Genomic DNA, 21,509 nt, shown 5'->3' with positions numbered 1-21,509 from the left:
AGAAATTCTGTCCATGAAAATTATAAACAGAATCGGTGACAAAGGGCAGCCTTGGCGGAGGCCAACGTTCACCGGAAACAGGCTTGACTTACTACTGGCAATGCGAACCAGGCTCCTGCTCCGGTTGTACAAGGACTGAATGGCACTTTGCAGAGATAAAGATAACTTATTCAAGGAAGTAATGCACTATTATGATATACTGTAGCTGTTGTTGTTGTTGTTCTTCTTCTTCTTGTTCTTCATACCTTATCATAACATTAGTATTTTATTTTGTCCCAAAAAATGTTGACAATGATATAATTTAGTGTCAAACATTTCAAAACACACCTGCATTGTTTTGTGACGCAATTCTTGCGCACCCAGTCTCGTCAATTGAGTGTCTCGTGACGCCCCCTATGAGTGACTCATTGGTGATGCAATATTTATACGACTACAGCTTATACTTACTTTTGAGATGTAGAGTGATCATCTGGACACTTGAGGTTTGTGGTATTGCAGAGAAGAGTATCCTTCTTGCCTATCACTTTCTTGTCACACAACTTCAGGAGAAAGCATTCATGGAAATAACTGCATTATTTCTAGAAACTGCAGAAACACTGCTTGGTCAATCATACCACCCATAATATGGTAATCCTAATATGGACACAACGTAACCATATACTATGGTAAATTATTTTGAAAGCGTTTTCCTTGCTTACATTTGCATGCTGATACCTGGTGATTATGCGGAGACTTAGCCCTTGATTGTTCCTGCTGAGATGAGAATAGGAAGTGAAGTAAAGTGAAGTATTTCAAGTTCATTGGGGGGAAAAAAGTCTGTCCAGTTGGTAGGACCAGTCACTGTCTTGAGTTCTATGCGTCACACATGTCTGAAGATGGGAATTCAACAATCTAAGCAGTATTGTGATGGCAAGTTCCATCCTTCACCTGACATTTCCAAATTTAATTCATCCTTCTTACTTTGGTTATCTGCTACTTGTTGTCTGACTTGAGGACAGTGACTGTCACCATTTGAGGTAACAGCTGTGCTGGTTTGTCGCTCTTCCCCCGCAAGAGGCCCAGCCCAAGTTAGATGTCGCCAGTTCGAGTTTTCCTCTCAATACTTTGACATGTGGTTAGATAGCCTGTGTGACGCTCAGTTCCCAGTGTTGTTACTGTAGTTGGAGTAAGCTGTCACAGGGCTGGAATGCGAGCACTGTGCTGGTGCCTCGTGCTGGCTGTCAGCTATGCTATGCTGCTCAGTGGAGCATGGTTGGACTGATAATATGACCGTCTCCATCGCCTGGATTCATGTAACCTTTTCCACCCAGCTGTGCCCTGCCAGCTGTTAAAATGTAAGAAAACATTTATGACATTATCAATGATGCCTATGCACATGTTACAAGGGCTTGTAAAAAATAGTTTGACTGTTTTTCCCCATTAGTTGTCGGAATATTTATGATCAAATTTGTTTAAAGGTTAATTATGATTGGTAGCACTTGGCTAACACAGTTTTCCTCTGCTTTCCCCCCCTACTAATGTCCTTGTTGTTGGTCTTGCCCTTCTCTCCCTGTCTGTCTTACCTTTCCTGCTGTTATGCAGGCTTACTGTGATGTACATTTTAATCATTTCATCATGTACTTGGTGGCCCCGCAGGTGAGCGTTATAGAGGCAGAAGTTTATTAAAGGAGAACTGATAGCCATCTACTCCTTGAAAATGGCCTTATTGATTTGGTTCAAAGGGGGTGATGATAGCCTGAAGGTGCAGCCTGTGTTAGAGCTGTGTTGCTCATATGCAGAAAGTGCTTTAACTCTGTGGGAGTAAAATAGTCCTTACTATTAATATCAGCTCGACTCACTCAGTAGCCAATTGCTTTTTTTTCCCCCAGTAAATTAATCTTGTGATGTGCTTGTAGATTTGTTTTTTTTCCTAAACGGAATTTGTTAGACTGCAGTAATGTATTTAGTCAGCCTAAAGATGGCATTTCTCACTTTTGAAGGATCATTTCATAGATCCTATGTTTCCCAAAGTGGGGGTACGCCAAATTTTGTCGGGTGTATGTACGTGCATAAATCATTAAAAACAGCATGACTGCGTTAGTGCTTAACACAGAGTGACATAGTGCTCATGAATGCCTCATGTGAACGTCCCTGCACACCATTGCTTCTGTGTGTGTAATATGAAAAAATAAGTAAGTGTGATGGTTATGTTGTGCATTCAAATGTCATTAATTTTGACAATTTACTGTAATTTTCACTATATAAGACACACTGGTGTTTAAGCTACACCCAAATTTAGAAAGAAAAGCCGATTTGGACAGAGTATATCATGAGTTGACAAGCTTGCCGTGAGTTCCCTAGTAGCTCATGCTTGGCTCCTGCCAAAGAAAGAGCTACCATTGTTTGGTGCATAAGATTATGCTATTTGAGCCCATATGTCCTTTTTAGCTCAGTAATAAGCCTCAAATTGAGTTATTTTCCCTATTTGTTTCTGTACTGTTTGTGCCTAATCATAATTTATAATTGTGTTCATTTGTAAAATTAGTTGCATTGTTTTGCTGATTCTTTTGGATACCATTTTTGCAAAAGCATAAAGGTAACAGTTCACTATATACAATATACAGGTCTATACGCATGCACGCACACACACACACACACACACACACACTTTGCAAGCACTATTATCTAAGAAATATAGTCAGCTAAGGTGTTATTAGTCCATGAATGTAACCTATGACAGATGTACTGATGTTCATAATGTAAGCGGACAAAGTCAATATAGGCCCAGTCAACCGTATAGGCCAATGTAGGACAAATTATGGTGCCGGACAAACAAGATTGCAGTCCTTTTGACTTTTGGCTTTGACTTGTTTAGTGCACCTGGAAATGTACAGTATATTAGATATATAAAAAGAACACTATCCAACCTGTCAGGATATTCCTTTGTATACATTTTAATGGCAGAATCTGTCGCCTTCCTTCTCCACAGCTCTCACATTAAAGAGACTAATTCAATGTAAACTTACTTGTGAAAAGAGAAACTTTGCTAGTTAGTGTTAGTTATATGATGTCAATGTTGTACATTTGCTTTTGTGATGGCACCACTATTGGCAAGACGACTGAAAATAAAGTCAGAGTGGACGTCTTCTCACAGATGGTTTTTTTTTACATTTGAAGGTGAGTCAATGAGGCAGGCTTCTGGAGAATTTGCTGAAGACCCCTGCTCTTCTGTGAAGAGGGGAAATATGGTTCGTGCTGCTAGAGCCCTCTTGTCGGCAGTCACGCATCTGTTGGTGCTGGCAGATATGTCCGATGTCTACAAACTTCTGCTGCAGCTGAAACTGGTAAGAGACACCCCCATCTAATTAACGTACTAAATATTTAGTCTATCAAATCTGATTGCAGTCCTGCTATTGCACATGGTTATTTTTTCCCTTTTGACCCATTATGGAGTGTGGAGTACATATGAAGGCATTTCCATTGAAGATATTAAAAGATTAAAGTTTGAAGTGGTGCCAGGTCATGCCAGATGAGGCCAGTTTGTAGAAAATGGGCAGTCCACAGAAAACACATGTTGCCAGATGTTCTACACTCTTTCGGATGTGCACATCAATTATCATACATATTTGAGGTCTCATGAAGTTGCCTGTTAACACAAGCAGTGTTTACAAGATTACTTTTTGGGAGCGGGGTTAAGGAATCGATTTGGAGGTGAGGTGTTCCACAAAACACATATTTTTCTAATTTTCAGTCGATATTTACAAAACTAGTACAATGACTACTACGAGCAAATTAATAATAAATCATGAATTAATAATGAAAGGAATATGTTTTAAGAATTTTTGACTCCATCATAGTATTTCATTTTAACAGTGTTTTTAATAAGCAAAAGGAATGTTTTGAAAAGCATTGCCTAACCCTGTGTATGAATCTGCTTCAGGTGGAGGAGAGTCTTGTGAAAGTGCGCAATGCAGGAACAGAACAGGACCTGGGGATCCAATATAAGGCCTTGAAACCAGAGGTAGACAAGCTGAACATCATGGCAGCCAAGAGACAACAGGTATGTTATATCGAACTTGTGCAAATTATCAATATATTTTCTGACTAGATGTTGTATGAGACACTGTGGCGTATTCGTAAAGGTCGGCGCTATCATGTGTAACACAAACAATGCTGTCACCATGTGTGCTGCGCAAGTTTTCAAACTTAACCTCACTTACATGTACATTTATAAATTTATTAAAAATTTTTAAATTCAAATTTTATTTTAATTTTTAAAAAATGCTCTATTTGGAAGACAATCTTATGCTTGTGCATGCATTTTTTTCCATTAAACAATGCCAGAGATTGCTATCACTTTTCCATGAGGCTACAGTCTCAATAGCACCACATTACATTGCAAATGCGTATTTTAACGGCCTGATTATGAATGCGTTGTTACTGCCGGGGACAGAAATATATCTAGGTCATCCAGAACAAACTGTCACACTTAGTGTAAGGGCATTACAGGCCTGTTTTGAATTTAGTATGAAGTAGTCACCAGTATAGCCCATGGATGCATTCAATCTTTTAACGCAGTCTTTAATTGTACTTTTTATGCACCCATCAAGGAGCTAAAGGATTCCCACCACAAGGACCAAATGGCTGCAGCTCGCGGTGTTCTACAGAAGAACATCCCCATGCTGTACACGGCATCCCGTGCCTGCCTGCAGCACCCTGACGTGGCCGCCTACAAGGCTAACCGTGACCTGATCTACAAGCAACTGCAACATGCAGTTTCAGGCATCTCCAATGCTGCTCAGGCCACAACCACTGAAGACTCTGCACTCAATCAACCTGCAGGTGGCGGAGAGCTGGCTTATGCCCTCAACAATTTTGATGTAAGTAAAAATGGTTTCAGATTGACTTACATCAGTGTTGTTTTCAACAACTACCATATTTTCTGGACTATGAGTCGCTCAGGAATATAAGTCGCACCAGCCAAAAATGCACAATGAAGAGGAAAAAACAACATACGTAAGTCACATTGGACTATAAGTCTTCGCCATCCACACGAATACGCTGAAGCCGGAGTTTTCCAAAAGCTTCTTTTTTTAAGGACAAAAACCCTTGTATGCGTGTGGATGACAGGCCAAAACGTTGAGAAAAATAGAAAAAATATCCTTATTTGTGTGGACAGGACCTCAGTTGTCTTTATAAGTTGATAGGAATGATAGGAGTACCAGATACTGGCACACAAGCCTCTCCTGGCTGTAAGTGTGGGGGGAAAAAAACACAAGTCGCTCAGGAGTACAAGTCGCAGGACCAGCCAAACCATGGAAAAAAAAGTACGACTTACAGACCAGAAAATACGGTACCTTAATTTACTCTTTCAAATGCAAGTGATTTGCACAAAAAAACAAACGCACCAAAAGCACAGTGTACATGGACTGTCGTAGTATAAATAACAATCAAAATATTGACGTGAAAAGAAAGTCAAAACAGCTGGATAATACAGCATCATAATGTTGTATGTGGTGATAAATGCAGCTGATTAAGCCATTAGCAGCTATTATTTTGATTACAAGATATTTTTCATTTAGACTGGTAAGATAATGATCATACGGTCATTGGATTTGTTTATGTTCTTCAGTCATCCTTTCCCATTGCATCTTCTAACCGATGGTTGTGTTGAGTGTTCATTCAATCAACATAGCTGTGCGCAACTTGCTGTGGCACTCTCACTGTGACATTGTTTACCTTCTTGATTGATTCAAACTGCGTGGTTGTGGCTCACATACCCTTAGCTATATGGAGCAAAGCTGTTTGTCGGAAAGCATTATCATCCACAAATCATATTTCAACAACGACAATCACTATTTTTGGTCTGAAGTTAGCTCTGTTATTTTATTTTTCATATGCTTAATTTCAAATGTACTCTTGTTTACTCTTACTCTTCCAAAGCATCACCCTTATCATCTTTTTACATTTGCACCATTTGGTTTTCTGTGAAGCATCGCCGAAATTTCAATATTGAGTTTTGTTCCTTGTAGAATTTTTAATTAATATATCACTTACTGTGTGTTATCTTAAAAATGTGTGCTCCACCACAAAGGTAAAACAATTAATACAGTAATGAATGTAGTGTTACTGTAGTTTTCTTAAGTGAATGTAGCTCTGGTTTTACATAATCAGAATAGATCCCTTGACACTTGTTTTGCTATTTTATAACCAGAGAAACTTGAGTTTTAAAAAAACAATGCAGTTTTTGTGTACACTTAATGTATGTAAATTGCATTGCAGCAACATTTAGTGTTTGTGTTCAGGGAAAGGACTTTAAAATTCAGTTTGATGGCATGTATGAGTCATGGCATATAATCGGTGAAATGAAACCAAACCTCTAAAGTGCGAGGCAAAATTAGTAGATGCCCTCCTATCTACAGCACTGCACCCCTATTTATATCTGTCTCTTTTTCACCTCTCGTTTGTGTCTCTCATGCTTGTTGCCATGGCAATATGACACTGAACCAGAGGAGAACAGATTAGATGGAGTGCAGGGGGCTGAATGTGGCTCTGTGCGTAATAAACTACAATTGTAACAACTGAATTGTTGAATATTTATATTCAGCAAATTATTCAAATGCACTCTTTTTTTTTTTTTTGTCTACGTTTTTTTTGTCTAATTTTTTTTTTCTCATCTTCATCGACAGAAACAAATCATTGTGGACCCCCTGGCGTTTAGTGAGGAACGCTTTCGTCCGTCCCTGGAGGAACGTCTTGAGAGCATCATCAGCGGTGCTGCCCTCATGGCCGACTCCTCGTGCACACGGGATGACCGCAGGGAGCGAATTGTGGCCGAATGCAATTCGGTGCGCCAGGCTCTTCAGGATCTGCTGTCTGAGTACATGGGCAATGTGAGTGTCTTTTTTTTATTTTTTTTTCTCTTGCCGGCCCTACTAAGCTCCAGACCTTACCAGTTCCACCATTGCAGCAGTGCAACTAGCTTTCAACACTGGGAGCATCTTTTTATGACATGACAGATACTTTTTCTGTTGTAATGTTTGAATACATATTTAAATTTCCCAATTACTCACCTAATCACTGTTAAGTAGGGCCCGGCGATATATTCATATTTTAAAACATCAATATTTACTTGAAGCACGATTTCAAGACCAGCCATATTGTTGATATCAATATAGACCGGATTTGCGTTGTATCTCCCTCATCCCTGTATGCAGGGGTGAGTGGAGGGGCGAAGCAGAAGTCCGCGGCTCCAGTCGAAGCGACAGCGTCTGCGGTGGAAGAATTAGTCAGCAAGTAATAAGCGCTAACTCCAGTAATGTGGATGTACTTTGAATTCAGAGCATTAAAAAAAAAAAAAATTCACCACCCTAAAACTTGGCACAAACTCCAGTACAAGGCATGTGTGAAGTTGCAAGTTGCGCGCTGTCTGCCGTGCTCCTGTTGCGTTCCTCATGAAAGGAAAAACAAAGTGGTGTGCTATTATAAAGAGGTGTCTTTTCACATCGCTAAGATATGGTCCCCGTTGCAACAGTGGAAAAAACGTCTTTAAAAACCTGCTGAAAACGATGGACTTGGGATGTCCAGTGAGCTTCACAGTCACAATTATTTACTATGACAAGCTCTACCACAAATGTACACGGAAGTTAGCCTGATGCAATTGACAAGTTGGTGTTTCTGGCACAAAATAAGGACATGCTCGTCTTCTAAAAATGTTTATCTAAAAAATACTGCTTTTCAATTGAAAGTATTTTTGAGTCGCTGGCATTTTAAAATTTCCTCTTAAACCGGGCACTCACTCATATTTTGTTCTTTTGTTACGAGCTGAGGTTTGTTATAAAAAAAGATTATACATTTGCATCCATTTTGTTCCCAGAGTGGCACGCAGTTTTGCGTGAGAATGAGTAAATTGGTTGCAAACAGGTGAGAAGTATGTGTAAACTGTGCGGGCTGGGTATGTGTGCCAGTGTGCAAAGAACATTTTTAAAATGTTCAAAATTTGTGGCACACGTAATTTCCGTGAACTAGACGTGAATGCATTGCGAACACACCGTAACCTATGCCTGAACAATGCTGCCGGTGCGTATCAAAGCGTGTCTCATTCACATGAGTGGGTTAACTTTTCCACCACCACTTTGAGCAAGTCGGGTCGAATTCTCAAGTAATTTCTGTAGCCTCTTGGATCTTCCTTTTGAATTTCTGTTCATAAGTGATCATGATGCCCCAAGTGACTTTATCAAGTCAGCAATTCCCCCTCCCACCCTGTACATCCATTTATCTACCAAACCCAATTCGAATGAAGTTGGGAGGGTTTGTAAATAAAAACAGAATACAATGATTTGCAAATTATTTTTCAACCTATATTCAATTGAATACACTACAAGGACAAAATATTTAATGTTCAAACTGGTAAACTTTGTTTTTTTCTGCAAATATTAGCTCATTTGGAATTTGATGCCTGCAACATGCAAAAAGCTGGGACAGGTGGCAAAAAAGACTGAGAAAGTTGAGGAATGCTCATCAAACACCTATTTGGAACATCCCACAGGTGAACAGGCTAATTGGGAACAGGTGGGTGCCATGATTGGGTATTAAATAAGCTTCTCTGAAATGCTCAGTCATTCACAAGCAAGGATGGGGTGACGTTCACCGCTTCGAAGAACTGCACGAGCGAATAATCGAAGAGTTTAAGAAGAATGTTCCAAACGTACAATTGCAAGGTATTTGGGGATCTATGGTCCATAATATCAATATCAAAAGATTCAGAGAATCTGGAGAAATGGCTGCACGTAAGCAGCAAGGCTAAAAACCAACATTGAATATTCATAATCTTCGATCCCTCAGGCGACACTGCATCAAAAACTGACATCAATGGGTAAAGGATATCACCACATGGGCTCAGGAACGCTTCAGAAAACCACTGTCCGTAAACACAGTTAGCCGCCACATATGTTAGCGAGTTAGCGAGTTAGCAAGTTAAAACTCTGCTATGCAACGCGACAGTCATTTATCAACAACACCCAGAAACGCCGCCGGCTTCTATGGGCCCTAGCTCATCTATGATGGACTGATGCAAAGTGGGGAAAAATGTCCTGTGGTCTGACGAGTCCACATTTCAAATTGTTTTTGGAAATTGTGGACGTCAAAAGAGGAAAATAACCATCCGGACTGTTATAGATGCAAAGTTCAAAAGACACATCTGTGATGCAGCATATGCTGCCATCCAAGCAACGTCTTTTTCATGGACGCCCCTGCTTATTTCAGCAAGACAATGTAAAATACGACAACGGAGACCCTGGACTGTTGGAACAACCGAAGCTGTACATCGAGCAAGAATGGGACAGCGTGCACTGGAAAACCGATAAGAAGACTGAGGGGGGTTGGACAGGCAAAAAAAAAAAACAAAGTTGCAGTTTGAACATTAAATATCTTGTCTTTGTAGTGTATTCAATTGAATATAGGTTGAAAAGGATTTGCAAATCACTGTATTCTGTTTATATTTGCACAATGTCCCAACTTCATTGGATTTGGTTTTGTAGTTTATGCCTTCTTCTGCAACATAATATGGACGTATCATTTTTTTTCCTGCAATGAGTCCTTTTTCTCTGGACTTCAAAATCTTGTATTTCCCTTGCAAATAGAGGAATTAATGAAGCCAGGAGTGATGACTGCTGTAGTGTGGCATCACACGAGCAGTATCAAATAACGCCACGACTGCCTCACCGATGCAGGAAGTGACAATGCAGACCCATATGGGAACAATGCACGTCGCACGTACTGTTGTCATGCACTAGACGCAAACAGTACTTGACAAGGTGTAAATAAACGCAGAATGCAAACAGTGCGCAAACTAGTCATTTTAGGCGTGCCATAAATAAATAAATGACACGCTTTGCCACTGCAATTTGCGGAACAATGCGGAGGCAAAGTGCGTCTTTCGTCTTTGTTCTGTCTTTTGTAAAGTGCGTTCACATGGAATTCACAGTAAGATATCAAGGCATGAGTCCATACGTTTTGGTTCAGTGTGCTATTTAGTTATGAATAGCTTATAAGGTGACAAGATTGATTTGTAATTTACTTATGTGCTTCATGGAAGAATAGATGACAAGGTGAAAGCTGGAACTTTTTGTCAGTCTGGTGCTGCTGTTGGCTGAAGAAAATACACTGTGAGGTTGAACATATTACACTGACAGAAAGTGAAAATGGATGGAAATGTTGTCAAAATGCCTTCTAGTCCTCCTTTGGAGCATCAATAGCTTTCAAACTGCTCTGGGAATACATTGTACATGATTTTGTTTTCATTTTTGTCCGTTTGTGAGATCACAATCTCCATGCTAGTGCATCCCAAAGGTGATTGATGAGTTGCGTTTAAGGCAATGTGTGGGCAAGTCGAGTTCTTCCTCTCTGAACCAAAGGGCATGTAAATGTAGAGTTCAGTTACATGATGTGGTGCAAGAAAACGAGGAGCAGATGGTCACTTTTTTTTTTTTTTTTTTTTAAACAAGGGGGCTTGCCACCAGTAATCTTGTGAAGTGTTTCAATTTGAGCCGTTGCCTTTTGCCGTGAAAAGGTGCTCTTCCATTCACCATGCTACATACTACTTTTTCCTATAGGCCCTGTAATGTACTCATTTCCACCTTTTGTCTTATGTGAAATGGTTCTTTTAGTTTAATTCTGTCCAATTGTTACAATTAAATAATGTATGCACAAAAACATGGACAACTCTGCTTAAGATTTAAAAACTATAAAATCGATATCTACAGCGATTGCTGTGTAAAGGGGGAACTGTGGTGTGTTTTTATTTCATTATAGGCTTTACAACACTGTTTATGGCATTATAGGCATTACAACGGTATTTGTGGCCCCTGTAAAGGTGAGATACACAGTTGTCATGACACTATATGGACTTAAATATAGTGTTGGATGAACTCAGCCCCATGCATTCTGTCGGCATCAATTGAGATGTTCATGTTAATGGTATTTAGTGTTCAGTGTTCGTTGAATGTGTTTTTTTTAATCAGTAACGTTGCAAAAAACATAGTCTTCTCCTTTCTATACCTATTTCTACAACTTTTTTTTAAAAAATTTGTATTATTTTGTAACAGAGAGAGTGATGTTGACTGGAGTCAAATTTCTAGTATGGTAACATAACATGGTGACTAAACCTGATTCTGATTTATAACAGTTGTTCCCTAAATCGGCATGAATGCATCAACGTGTTTGTTGTAGCCAGAGCATTGTCTTTCATTGTTTCCCATCATCTTATTGCCATCTGTACTGCCAATCTGCTGCTGAAATATACCACAGAGACAAAATGCTAAAATATCTTATTTTCATCCTCAAAATTATGGTTTAAAAAAACATTTTCCTTGTTCAGAACAGAATATAAAAGCTTGTCAATTGTGTTAAGATGGCATACATTTTGCGTGCGAGCGTCCATGGAATTGTGTGCATTGTTAATGATGGTTATGTAAAGTGACTAACTCAGCCACAAGTGGTGAGAGGCAACGTTGCCCTGGCAGTGCCACATAGTATGACCTCATTTGTTACATATTGTCATGACAGTTTGGCTTGCCATGTGTTGAGTATAACTGTTTCTGCCACTTTTTTATTTTTTATTATTATTAATAATGCATCTCTCGCTCTGAGTGTGTGTTGGGGTTTTGCTAAATGGAGTGATGCTTGGTTGATTTGACATATTAAGCTGCTGACATTTCATTTGCCCTCAGCTTTTAATGGACAAGTCTGATATTTGCGGTTTGACCCTTTGTCTTTGTCTCAGAGGCTTTAACTGTCTGCTTCTCATCTGTTATTTTCAAGCAGTTCATTCTGCTTTTTTTTTTTTTTTCGGCAAAGTTGCAGTATAATTGTTTGTACCTTCAATTCGTTCAGTGTCAAAACGTTGCAGACCCTTTTTAGTTTTTAGGTTTGCCAGTGTAGAATGTTTTATACAGTAACCTCTCAATTTATTTTTGGAAAAAGAATTAAACCTCCACAGGGCAGTACAGTGCGAGCATTTCACTAGCATATATATGGGCCTAAAAATAAATTGTGCGAGTAGAAAAAATAAAACGGGAGCGCATTTTGTTTCTAAAATAAGTCCATGCAAAGTGAATCAAACTAGAGGAAAAATTTTCGCGCATCACCAACTTTTCTTTTTTTCCCCACATCGGCAGGTTCCAAAACACAAAACTCTCGTGTTGATGCGCGATAACGTCGGGAACGTTTGGGAACAACCTCATGTATTGTAAATGTTGCAAAGGGCAGGAGCAGGCAGGTTAAAAAAAAAAAAAGCCAGCCTAACAAAACACAACCACTCCAAGCGGCACATCACCTGCAGAAACCGCTGTCGCTATCATGTAAGTAGCTGCATGATTTGGCAAAATAAACCAGCTTCGACGGTGACTGCAGCCCTGGATGGGCAGGTCAGGTGATGATTTCCGAGGTGGAGATGAGGAGGAAGCTCGAGATAAAAAAAAACCATCGCCTCCTGATACACATTGGTTTAGAAATTCACTGTATTTATAAATGCAAGGTATTATTATTATTATTATTATTATTATTATTATTATTATTATTATTATTATTATTATTGGAAAATATTACCTGACATGGTTGCCAGTTGTAGGTTGGGTTGATATTAGGGATGTCCCAATCCACATTTTTTGGCTTCCAATTCGATTTTTTTTGTTATAGTCTTGCTGATCCGATCCAAATCCTTTTTTTATTGTTTTTTTATTTTTTTAAATCAGCTTTTGTTATAAACATGAATTTGTGCAATTGAATATGGTTATGAACATAGCTCTCTCTTCAAAGCATTAAAAATAATGCAACCGAAGTATTGCTGAGTTTACTTTATCATTACACAGCATGACCAACTGTGGTTTTGCGCTGGGGTGGTTGTAGTCGAGTGGCAACCGGCTTTGAGGTGCATTACCGCACCTGCCTTTTTGGAGTGTGGCCGTTACTAACAAAATACGGCAACCAGATCGGCCTGGTTTTGTTGCAGAAGCTAATATTGTCCGATCTTCAAAATACAGCGGCTCGACAGCCGATCTCGATCCTGAAGATCGGATTGGGACACCCCTGGTTGATATCAACGCCGTTCTTCTTGTGCAGTGTGTTAAGTGGCCATTAGTAATGTAATGTGATGTCAGTCATGTTATGTGACTATGTGTAGCTAAGTACAGTGGTTCCCAAACTTTGACATTTGACCTGAAGCCATGTATTCCCCACTCCTACACACTTAAAAAAACATACACATTTCTATCATAATTAACTTGAAATATTGAACATAATTAATTTGTTGGTTAATTTATTCTAATTGTGGGTCAAAAAATGGGTATTTTACATGGTCACATTTTGATAGTTTGACATGAGCACTGACAGACAACAAATTATTGTTTTTTTTAATACGTCATTTAGATTAGTCCACTTATCGAAAAATGTGTCGATGGTGGCAGGGCTTGTCAATTAACAGCTGTATTAAACGGTAGAAAAATAATTTGTATTTGTTTGTATTGGCTTCTTGGGGTCCTAATTTAGCAGTATGTTTTAGCTTGCATCATATTTTGCTCACCCAATGTTGCTAGCAGGGCATATCACCCACATTTTCACCGCTCTTGCAATACTCTATTAGCAGGGCGGTTGTCAGTGTAACACTGTGGGACATTTGGGTGGTTTTACATATTCAGGTGCATTTTGATAAATTAGAATATTGTGCAAAAGTTATTTGATGTCTGGAGACCAATTAAAGGTTCATTTGCTGGTCAGTATAAAGTAAGAGTTTACAATATTTAACTTTTTGACAAGGACAGAGTTAATTGTAAATCATACTGTCAAGTAGAAGGCTGCTTCTTCCAAACATTTTACTATAAGTCAAGTCCCAATATAAAACATTACACAGTGAACAAAATGCCAAGGTAAAACACTAAGTGGAGTTTTCCTTCCGATTGGGCCTCAGTCAGTTTGTCGGTCAAGCCTTCCAAAAGCTGACTGGTAAGCACTGCTTAGCTACAGCTTCTCTGTACTCACAGGGGAAACTGTGCAGTGGAGAGTAGCAAGGCATTCCTGCTGGCACTTGGATGAACCACGATCCCTGGCAGAGTCAACCCCCCTATCAAATGCCTTATGTAATCAGATCAAATTGTTACATATCATTCCCTGGGGACCCGGACAATGTGCACTATGTTCCCCATCAGTCCATCAGATACTTTTTGGGGGTGCCCACCTTTCCGTATGGACACGTTAACCTGTCAACGTTGTATGGTGTTGCACATTATTCAGACAGTCAGAGTGACAAATATCCCAGGTTATTATTTGCAGGGTTATTCAAAGAGTGGATCGTGTGAGAGACTTGGGGACTCACTAGGCAATCTGTGCCGTGCTTGGGCTCATTTGACACCTCTATAAAGGCATTTGTAAATGAATTTGCCTACACAGAGCCCTGATGTAGAACAGAGACTGTGAGAATGTCCACTCCAAGCATCTGTCATTTCCTATTGTTTCTGTAATCCAATGCTTCTTTTAGTATGCTGTATCTCCTTATTTCATTAGTAGTGATTTAGTACACCCTTATAAAAGAGATTTGGAACATTATAGTCAGGTTTTATTAACACCCAGATATGTTTTTGTCCCATCTCTTGTGTTGAATTGAATACTTGATCATTTGGGATAAATAAATCAGTGGCTGTCATTATTCTTGTGAAAAAAAAATCTCAGTGTCAGCCAAATCAGCCAGGAACCCAAGTTAATGTGAATAAAAATGACTATCAGTTCAGTGTAAACATCAAATTCAGAGGTTTCTTTTAATAATATAAATCCATTTTTATATTGACAGTGATCATCTTACGGTATGTTAATCTACTCTGGATAAGAAGAGCAGTTTTTTTGTCCTTTAGTGCTGTCACTGTTAGTGCTGTGTGAAAATGCCAATGAGAAATGCTTAAAAAAGTATTTCCAATAGATATATGCCAGTATTTTTGTTAATGAATTAATGTGCTATTTCTAATACACAAATCTGTATCTTGCGCCGAAGTGTAATGAACTAAAGCATGTTTTGAGCACTCAAGTACACTGTAATTTTAACAATTTTATTTAAAAATATACTGTGTTTTGAGGATATTTTTGATCATGATGGCACATCTTATCCACTATACAGATATGAAATTGTACATATACAATACAAAAATGCAAATCATTCATTTTGCACAAAAATGCTGGGTAAGAGAGGAAGGGGACCTGTTTGCTTGTTTTTCCTTTTATTTTTTTTTTTTTTAGGCAAGATAGGGACCAGAGCTAGAGGATGACAAGAGGAAACAGAAACATTTTACAAAGAGCCAAAGTGCAAAGGGATGCATATTTCTACAAATGTTGTGGCTTTTCAGTCACTTGTTACAACCATAGTTTAACAGTGAAATGTCAAATAATTGCTGAAACGTGATTGGAAATCCATGTAATCCCCACTTTTGCTGTATCAGAAATGTCTTTCTGCCTCCTGGGTGACAAAACAGGTAACTAAATTTTGACTTTTAAACATGCAAGACAGGTTAAAAGGGCTGTTGTAGTAAGCATCGCGAAGCTGAAGGTAAACCAAAGAGACACAGCAGACCAGCTTAACTTTGGAAATCAGTGTATGTGCAGTGCATTTTTTTCACCTTGTAATTCAAATAAGAAATTAAACCATTCTTGGTGTACTAAAAACACTCAAAACCTCTGTGGGCATATCATGACCATATGCTGACACATAGACACAAACATTTATTTGGAAGGACGAAACCAAAATTTGACCGGCACAAAGCCACAAATGATACCACCTGTCAGTCTCTAGTGTGACTTGGGTTTGGTTTAATGTAGCGTACTGTTGAAAGTGTCCTGACTGTATGAACTGTATTCTCCTAATTTCCCAAAAGTTTAAACGTTAGTTTACAAGTTAAAGTAGTGAAAATGTTATGGCAAATTGAGTTTTAAATTAAATCAAAAATGTTGTCACTCTAAATTTTTTGTTCAATTTATTTAAAATACCAGAACTATGCACATTAGTCATGATAACCTAATACTGTATATTACCTCTAGTAACTTCTTTCCTGCTCTGCATCCATTCCTCTCAATCTTGCTCTCCTTCACCCTGCCCCCCACCCCCAAACTGAGCACAAAGAAGTGCGGAGCTGCAGCAGCAGCTTTAGTCTGATGCTAATGCACATCCTCTCCCTCCTGCATACAAATGTGTCCTGACCCAGGCTTGCTGTTTGCTTATCACTTGATCTCAATTTGTTTTCACGGCATTGACCGCAGTTTAGGTTGACACAACTCATCACTGTCATAGTATTCATTATATGTAAGCCTGGAAAATGTTCTAATCTGTCCAAAAAATATTCATTAATGCTTTTGTGTGATACAGAGGGTGACTATAATAGCACTATATTTGAGTGAACAAGCAAACTGTTGCCAGATCACTGGTGTGGGTGACAGAATATTTGATTCTTTTGCCTTGCCTTAATTGGTCCAATCTTGGGGCTGTCAGTCCTGATTAGTGTGTTAGGAGTAAAGAGCCTGGGGTACTGGGAAAGGTTTTATTTTCAGAATGAAATGGTCCCCGATCTGGCATTTACACTATACATTAGCCCAGTGGTTCTCAATTATTTTCTGTCATGCCCCCCTTTAGGGACAGAAATCTTCTCAGGTTCCCCCGCCTCCCGATTTGAAATACTATTGAGAACCCGTAATGCTAATTTATTTACCTGTACAAACCACTGAGTTGCTGGTGCAAGCATTGTTCAAGCATGAAAAAATATACTAGCAGACAGAATTTTATGCGTATAGTCCCCTGCCTTTTGAATCCCCCTCCCCCCAACAACCCACCGCAGGGGGGCCCGCCCCATTATTTGAGAAGTACTGCATTTGCCTTTCCAAGTTACCCTCACCATCCACCTGTACAACAGCAAGCATGGGAACTGTCTTATTCACTCATTTTCATTGAGAATCCTAAAATACAGACTATCTTGGATTTTCCTTCAGCTGGAATTAGAGGTGAACATCAGTGTGACTACAAACCGAAACATTTACAAATGGGCTCATGCCTTTCTTGGATCATACATCTACGTTGAATAGATTCCCCCTGGGGGGAAAAAACGTCTGACAAAAATACGATTTTTTTTTCTTCTTTGAAGTGAATACAAATGTTTCACTTGACATCTCCAAACATTACATTGTAGTCAATTTGTAGTTCCAAATGTATGTATGTATGTTGGCTTGTTTGCAGTGCCCATGGTGTGGGTAGAAAGTGGATTTGTAATATATTCAAAAGAAAAACACAAAGTTTCTCCCTTTTAATGTAGCTCAGGGTCATTCGGCTAAATATTTGCTCTGTGCTGAGGAATTTTGAGACATTGTGGAAACAGATCTCACAGTTAACACTTTTTTGTTGTTTAAAATGATTGCCCCTGCCTTGTACGAACAAACTTCCGTTCATAGAAAAATAAATTTATGACTATGTCTACACCCACCCACCCCCCAGATACTGCCACGTCCCCTCTGTCATTGGCGTAATAAGCATTTTTCATGTTTTCACAAATCCCAGAAAGTAGAAATTACGCTTTTGTTTACATTAACTGGAAAATGAATCCAAAAAGCAAACCCTGTATCATCATATGGTCAAATGGCAAACCATATGCCCTACAAATAAATAAGAGTTCATACTTCACACTCTTTATAAGGCAGTTGCTGACACTTGCACTGCCCATAGCCATTAATGATCACAAGTGCTCCTTCCTCGTGGCTGGGCTCATACTCATTATAGGGCACCTGTGTAGCTAGGTCTGCCATAGGCTGCCGCTGCTGGGTCCTCATCTGTCGGCGATTCTGAATAGCGGTACAGTGGCGTATCCGGCGCAGGGTAGGAGGGCAGCACTTCCGTGAGATATATACAACAAAAATGATGAAAAAGAATGAAAACAGAAGAGCCATAGTCCCCATGATAACCCTATGAGTCATAACAGTGTTGTCCATAATGGAGAAGTCATCTGTTACAGCTGCCTCTTCCATTGCAGTGGTGGTTGCTTGAGAAATGACAGGTGTTTGTGTTGTGGTTGTTGTGGTTGTGACTGTGGTAAAGCTCCCAAAATCCTCTGCATAGTCCTGTGTCGGGAGTGGCTGCATAATTCCAAACAAGGAGCTTGTCATCTCTGCGGCTGTAGTCGCATCTGTGGTTGTACTAATGGTCTGCACAACCGGTGCTGAGAAATTCTGACAAAGTTGGAATCCATATACAGCATCAAGTATTTCCTCACCTTGGGCGTATTCAGGGCTATGACAGAGAATGGAATGCTCCCACCTTCCCTTGAAGGTGCTTAGCCAAGTGGCCAGAGGGCAAATCCTTTTGGTACATTCCCATAGGTTGCTAGACAGCCCAATAGTACTTAGAGACTGCCACATATCCATCACCTGGGCATCTAGACTGGTTAATTTGTTGTTATCCATCAGCAAAATCTTTATATTTGGCAGAGTTTGAAATATGTCTGGTGTCAAGACACGAATCTCATTTCCTGTAAGGTCCAGCTTCTCTAAAGTCGTCCAGGTCCACTCCATGCCACATGTTATGTTGTTGATCTTATTCCACTGCAGATACAGAAATTGGAGCCCAATGAGGCGTGGAAAATGGGCCAAGTTGATCTTTGTCAACTGATTGTGCTCCAAGTGGAGCTCTTTGAGTTTAATGAGCCCAGCAAAACCATTTCGAGCTAGACTCCGTAGACGGTTGCTGCTCAGACCAAGATATTCCAGGCTGCGACAGTCCCAGAATGCCCGAACAGGTGTGGTACGAAGTAAATTAGAGCGGAGGTGGAGTATTTGGAGCTTTCTTAATCCATGAAACAGTTCTGGTTCCAAAGCGGTCATCTGATTGAAGGACAGGTCCAAAATCTGGAGATTGATGAGGTGGATGAAGGTTGTATTGGGCAACTTGGTGATACGATTGGAGCTCAGATTGAGGTCCTTCAGCTTGTAGAGCCCTTGAAAGGCATCTTCTTGAACCGTGGTTATCTGGTTGTGGTCTAGATGTAACCAGGTGAGCTGACTGAATCCATAGAATTGATCAGGGCTGAGCTCAGTGATGCTGTTGTGCCGTAGTGAAAGCCCCAGGGCTCCTTTGTCCACACCATCTGGGGGTGCCTGAAGTCCCTGGGTGTCGCAGTAGAACTGCAGGTCCTCACAGCGGCATTTTTGAGGGCAGGTTGTGCATGATGCAGAAGGCAGCAGGCACACAAGGAGCATGCTGATCAAATACAGACAAAGAGCCGCTGGTGCAGATCCCACCAATGGCCACCTTGAATGAAAACCTGAGTGGATTTGAAAATAAGAAAACGAACATGAGGGAGAAAGCTAATCCAAGCTAAAGCCGCAAATTGAGCTGTATTACTTTTTTTTCCCTATTTCAACTTCTTTCCCAATACACCATTTAACTTTTTTGTATTTAAGAATTTTAATTCCACTCAGTAAGGTAGATATGTTGCTTCTAAAATAGTGATTTAACATGTCTATTACAGACACGTTGTACTATATATTAGGTACACCTTAGTCATATATGTAATGATATGCAGCCCCTCTGCATTAAGTTATCCCTTCATTTTTTACTTTTAAATGTATTTTGTGTGGAAGGCTGTAATTTTAGTACTGTGGAAAGGCTTTTAAATATCTTTTCCAAACCTATTGCAATAAAATAGGTGGTCAGAACATTAACGAACACCTGTCCTACCATAACCAAGTACAGTACCAGAAACTAGAGCCATTTTTAATTAATTCCTCCTTGTTTCAAATTATTATACAAGACCCTCTGTAAATATGAAGTAAAACAGCAAACGTTGCCTTGATGTTGGAACACTCCATGTGGTGCAGTTGGATTATATGTAAACTATAATAGTTTATCATCCATTTGTACCAATAAATTGACAAGCAATTAATTGTATGCGTTAGTGACGAAGGGAAAAATGAGGCATGCTGGAATAGATTGGGCTAAAGAGCTGTCAGTTATTTGCTTCACCGACTCCTACTTGTCTTGCCTATTCATATCTAGACCTGCCATATAAAGAGACTAACTTACCCATTCTTTTGTGCACATCGGAAGCTGCATTCAACTGTCCTTCTCCGCAGACTATTTGAGCAACCACATGGGAAAAAAATCCAAAGGGAAAGAATCCCCTTGAAAAAGCCCAAAATGCACCAGTCGCTTTTGAAACGAAGCAATTGTGAGCCCACGCAAATGAAACAAAATATAAAATTCCATGTCCCAAGATGTTTATTCCTGTTTTTATTCTCCGTCCCATACAATCCAAAAGAGTGTTGAATTGTCTTCTCTATCCAACAAATCCTTGAAGTATTTTTATATATTTTTCAACTTGGCAGTCACTGTGATTCCGATGAAGGTTTTCCTCCTCCTCCTCCTTCTCCTCCTTTACCCCCTTCTTTTACCCTTTTCTTTCCACTGCAAAGATGTCAGCTCAGCCGCTTACTTAAAGAGCAAGTGTTTTCTCTTTCATGGCCATAGTCCTCCAACCCTAACTTGTTGATGGCATTCAAAGATTCTGCTTCCGATGCCGGCTAAGTCCCAGCATAGCCTCCGCAGAGCTGTGAGCAGAGCCCTCATCTGCTTGCTGAGACGCACAGGGAGAGAGAGAAAAAGGCGAGCAGGGAGTCGGGAGATGTTATTCTGTGCTTTTTGTTGCAGCCACTCACTGCTACAGAGTGGTGGCAGCCTGGCGTCGACCATCACTACTGTTTCTCTCTCTTTTTCTCACCCACTCACACAAACACTCTCTCTCTCTCTCTCTCTCTCTCTCTCTCTCTCTCTCGATCTCTCTCTCTCTGTCTCTCTCTCTCTCGATCTCTCGCTCTCTCTCTCTCTCTCTCTCTCTCTCTCTCTCTCTCTCACTCTATCTCTCTTGCTCTTTCTTGCTCTCACTCGCTCAGTCAGTTGCACTCTGTCTCATACATACCGCTTGTGTACCTCCAGTCCTCCTCCATCTCCCTCTTCCATCCCCCTTTCCTCCCACTGGCTTGTCACGATGAGAATATTGATATCTTGAACGTGTTGCGCTAGCCTGCTATTGAAATTAACCACAGCCGTAAATCTAAGCACTGCCTCATGGTAGGTCTTCATGCTTATATATAAAACGTCTGCTTCCCATAAAGACAAAACAACTTAATGCTAAATATAGTTTGCAATACGTTTTTTTGACAACAAACACCAAGGACGGGTGAGCAATAGTATGCTCTATTTCCAAGTCTCAACAGGAGTACATTATAGCAGGAGAATGTCAAGCTTTTATTCATAATTTACATATCCAGAGTACAGTGCTTTAATGTTTAAGCACTGGCATGAGGGTGTAAAAATGCAATTAGTACATGACTAGAACATGTCCCAGCCATTGCTAAATGTACTGGCTAAGTACCACAATGTGAAATTACATGATTCAAATACTCCATGACATTGAACAAACGGGTTTGATTCTTTTAACCCTGTTTGAAGCACTGAACTA

General features: G+C 39.8%; 2 protein-coding genes across 3 annotated transcripts in view; one reads left to right on the top strand and one right to left on the bottom strand.

Moving 5' to 3' along the window:
* The window catches only part of lrrtm2 (leucine rich repeat transmembrane neuronal 2), a 33,869-nt gene extending 13,141 nt beyond the window's left edge, over positions 1–20,728 (bottom strand). Inside the window, exons 1-2 of the mRNA XM_054791247.1 lie at positions 20,075–20,728; positions 2,377–19,313 (exon numbers count right to left, since the gene is read on the bottom strand). Coding sequence (XP_054647222.1) covers positions 17,671–19,313; positions 20,075–20,297 — 1,866 coding nt within the window. The 5' untranslated portion in view covers positions 20,298–20,728 and the 3' untranslated portion in view covers positions 2,377–17,670. The remainder of the gene's footprint in view (positions 1–2,376; positions 19,314–20,074) is intronic.
* The window catches only part of ctnna1 (catenin (cadherin-associated protein), alpha 1), a 61,138-nt gene that overhangs the window by 8,216 nt on the left and 31,413 nt on the right, over positions 1–21,509 (top strand). For both annotated transcript variants that reach the window (XM_054791244.1, XM_054791246.1), the window contains exons 4-7: positions 3,157–3,323; positions 3,920–4,039; positions 4,590–4,859; positions 6,669–6,872. In XM_054791244.1, coding sequence (XP_054647219.1) covers positions 3,157–3,323; positions 3,920–4,039; positions 4,590–4,859; positions 6,669–6,872 — 761 coding nt within the window. The remainder of the gene's footprint in view (positions 1–3,156; positions 3,324–3,919; positions 4,040–4,589; positions 4,860–6,668; positions 6,873–21,509) is intronic.

Source organism: Dunckerocampus dactyliophorus, chromosome 11 (genome assembly GCF_027744805.1).
Source record: "Dunckerocampus dactyliophorus isolate RoL2022-P2 chromosome 11, RoL_Ddac_1.1, whole genome shotgun sequence".
Taxonomy (NCBI): Eukaryota; Metazoa; Chordata; class Actinopteri; order Syngnathiformes; family Syngnathidae; genus Dunckerocampus; species Dunckerocampus dactyliophorus.
The sequence above is the reverse complement of the archived record's forward strand: the minus strand, read 5'-3'. Positions and strand labels throughout refer to the sequence as shown.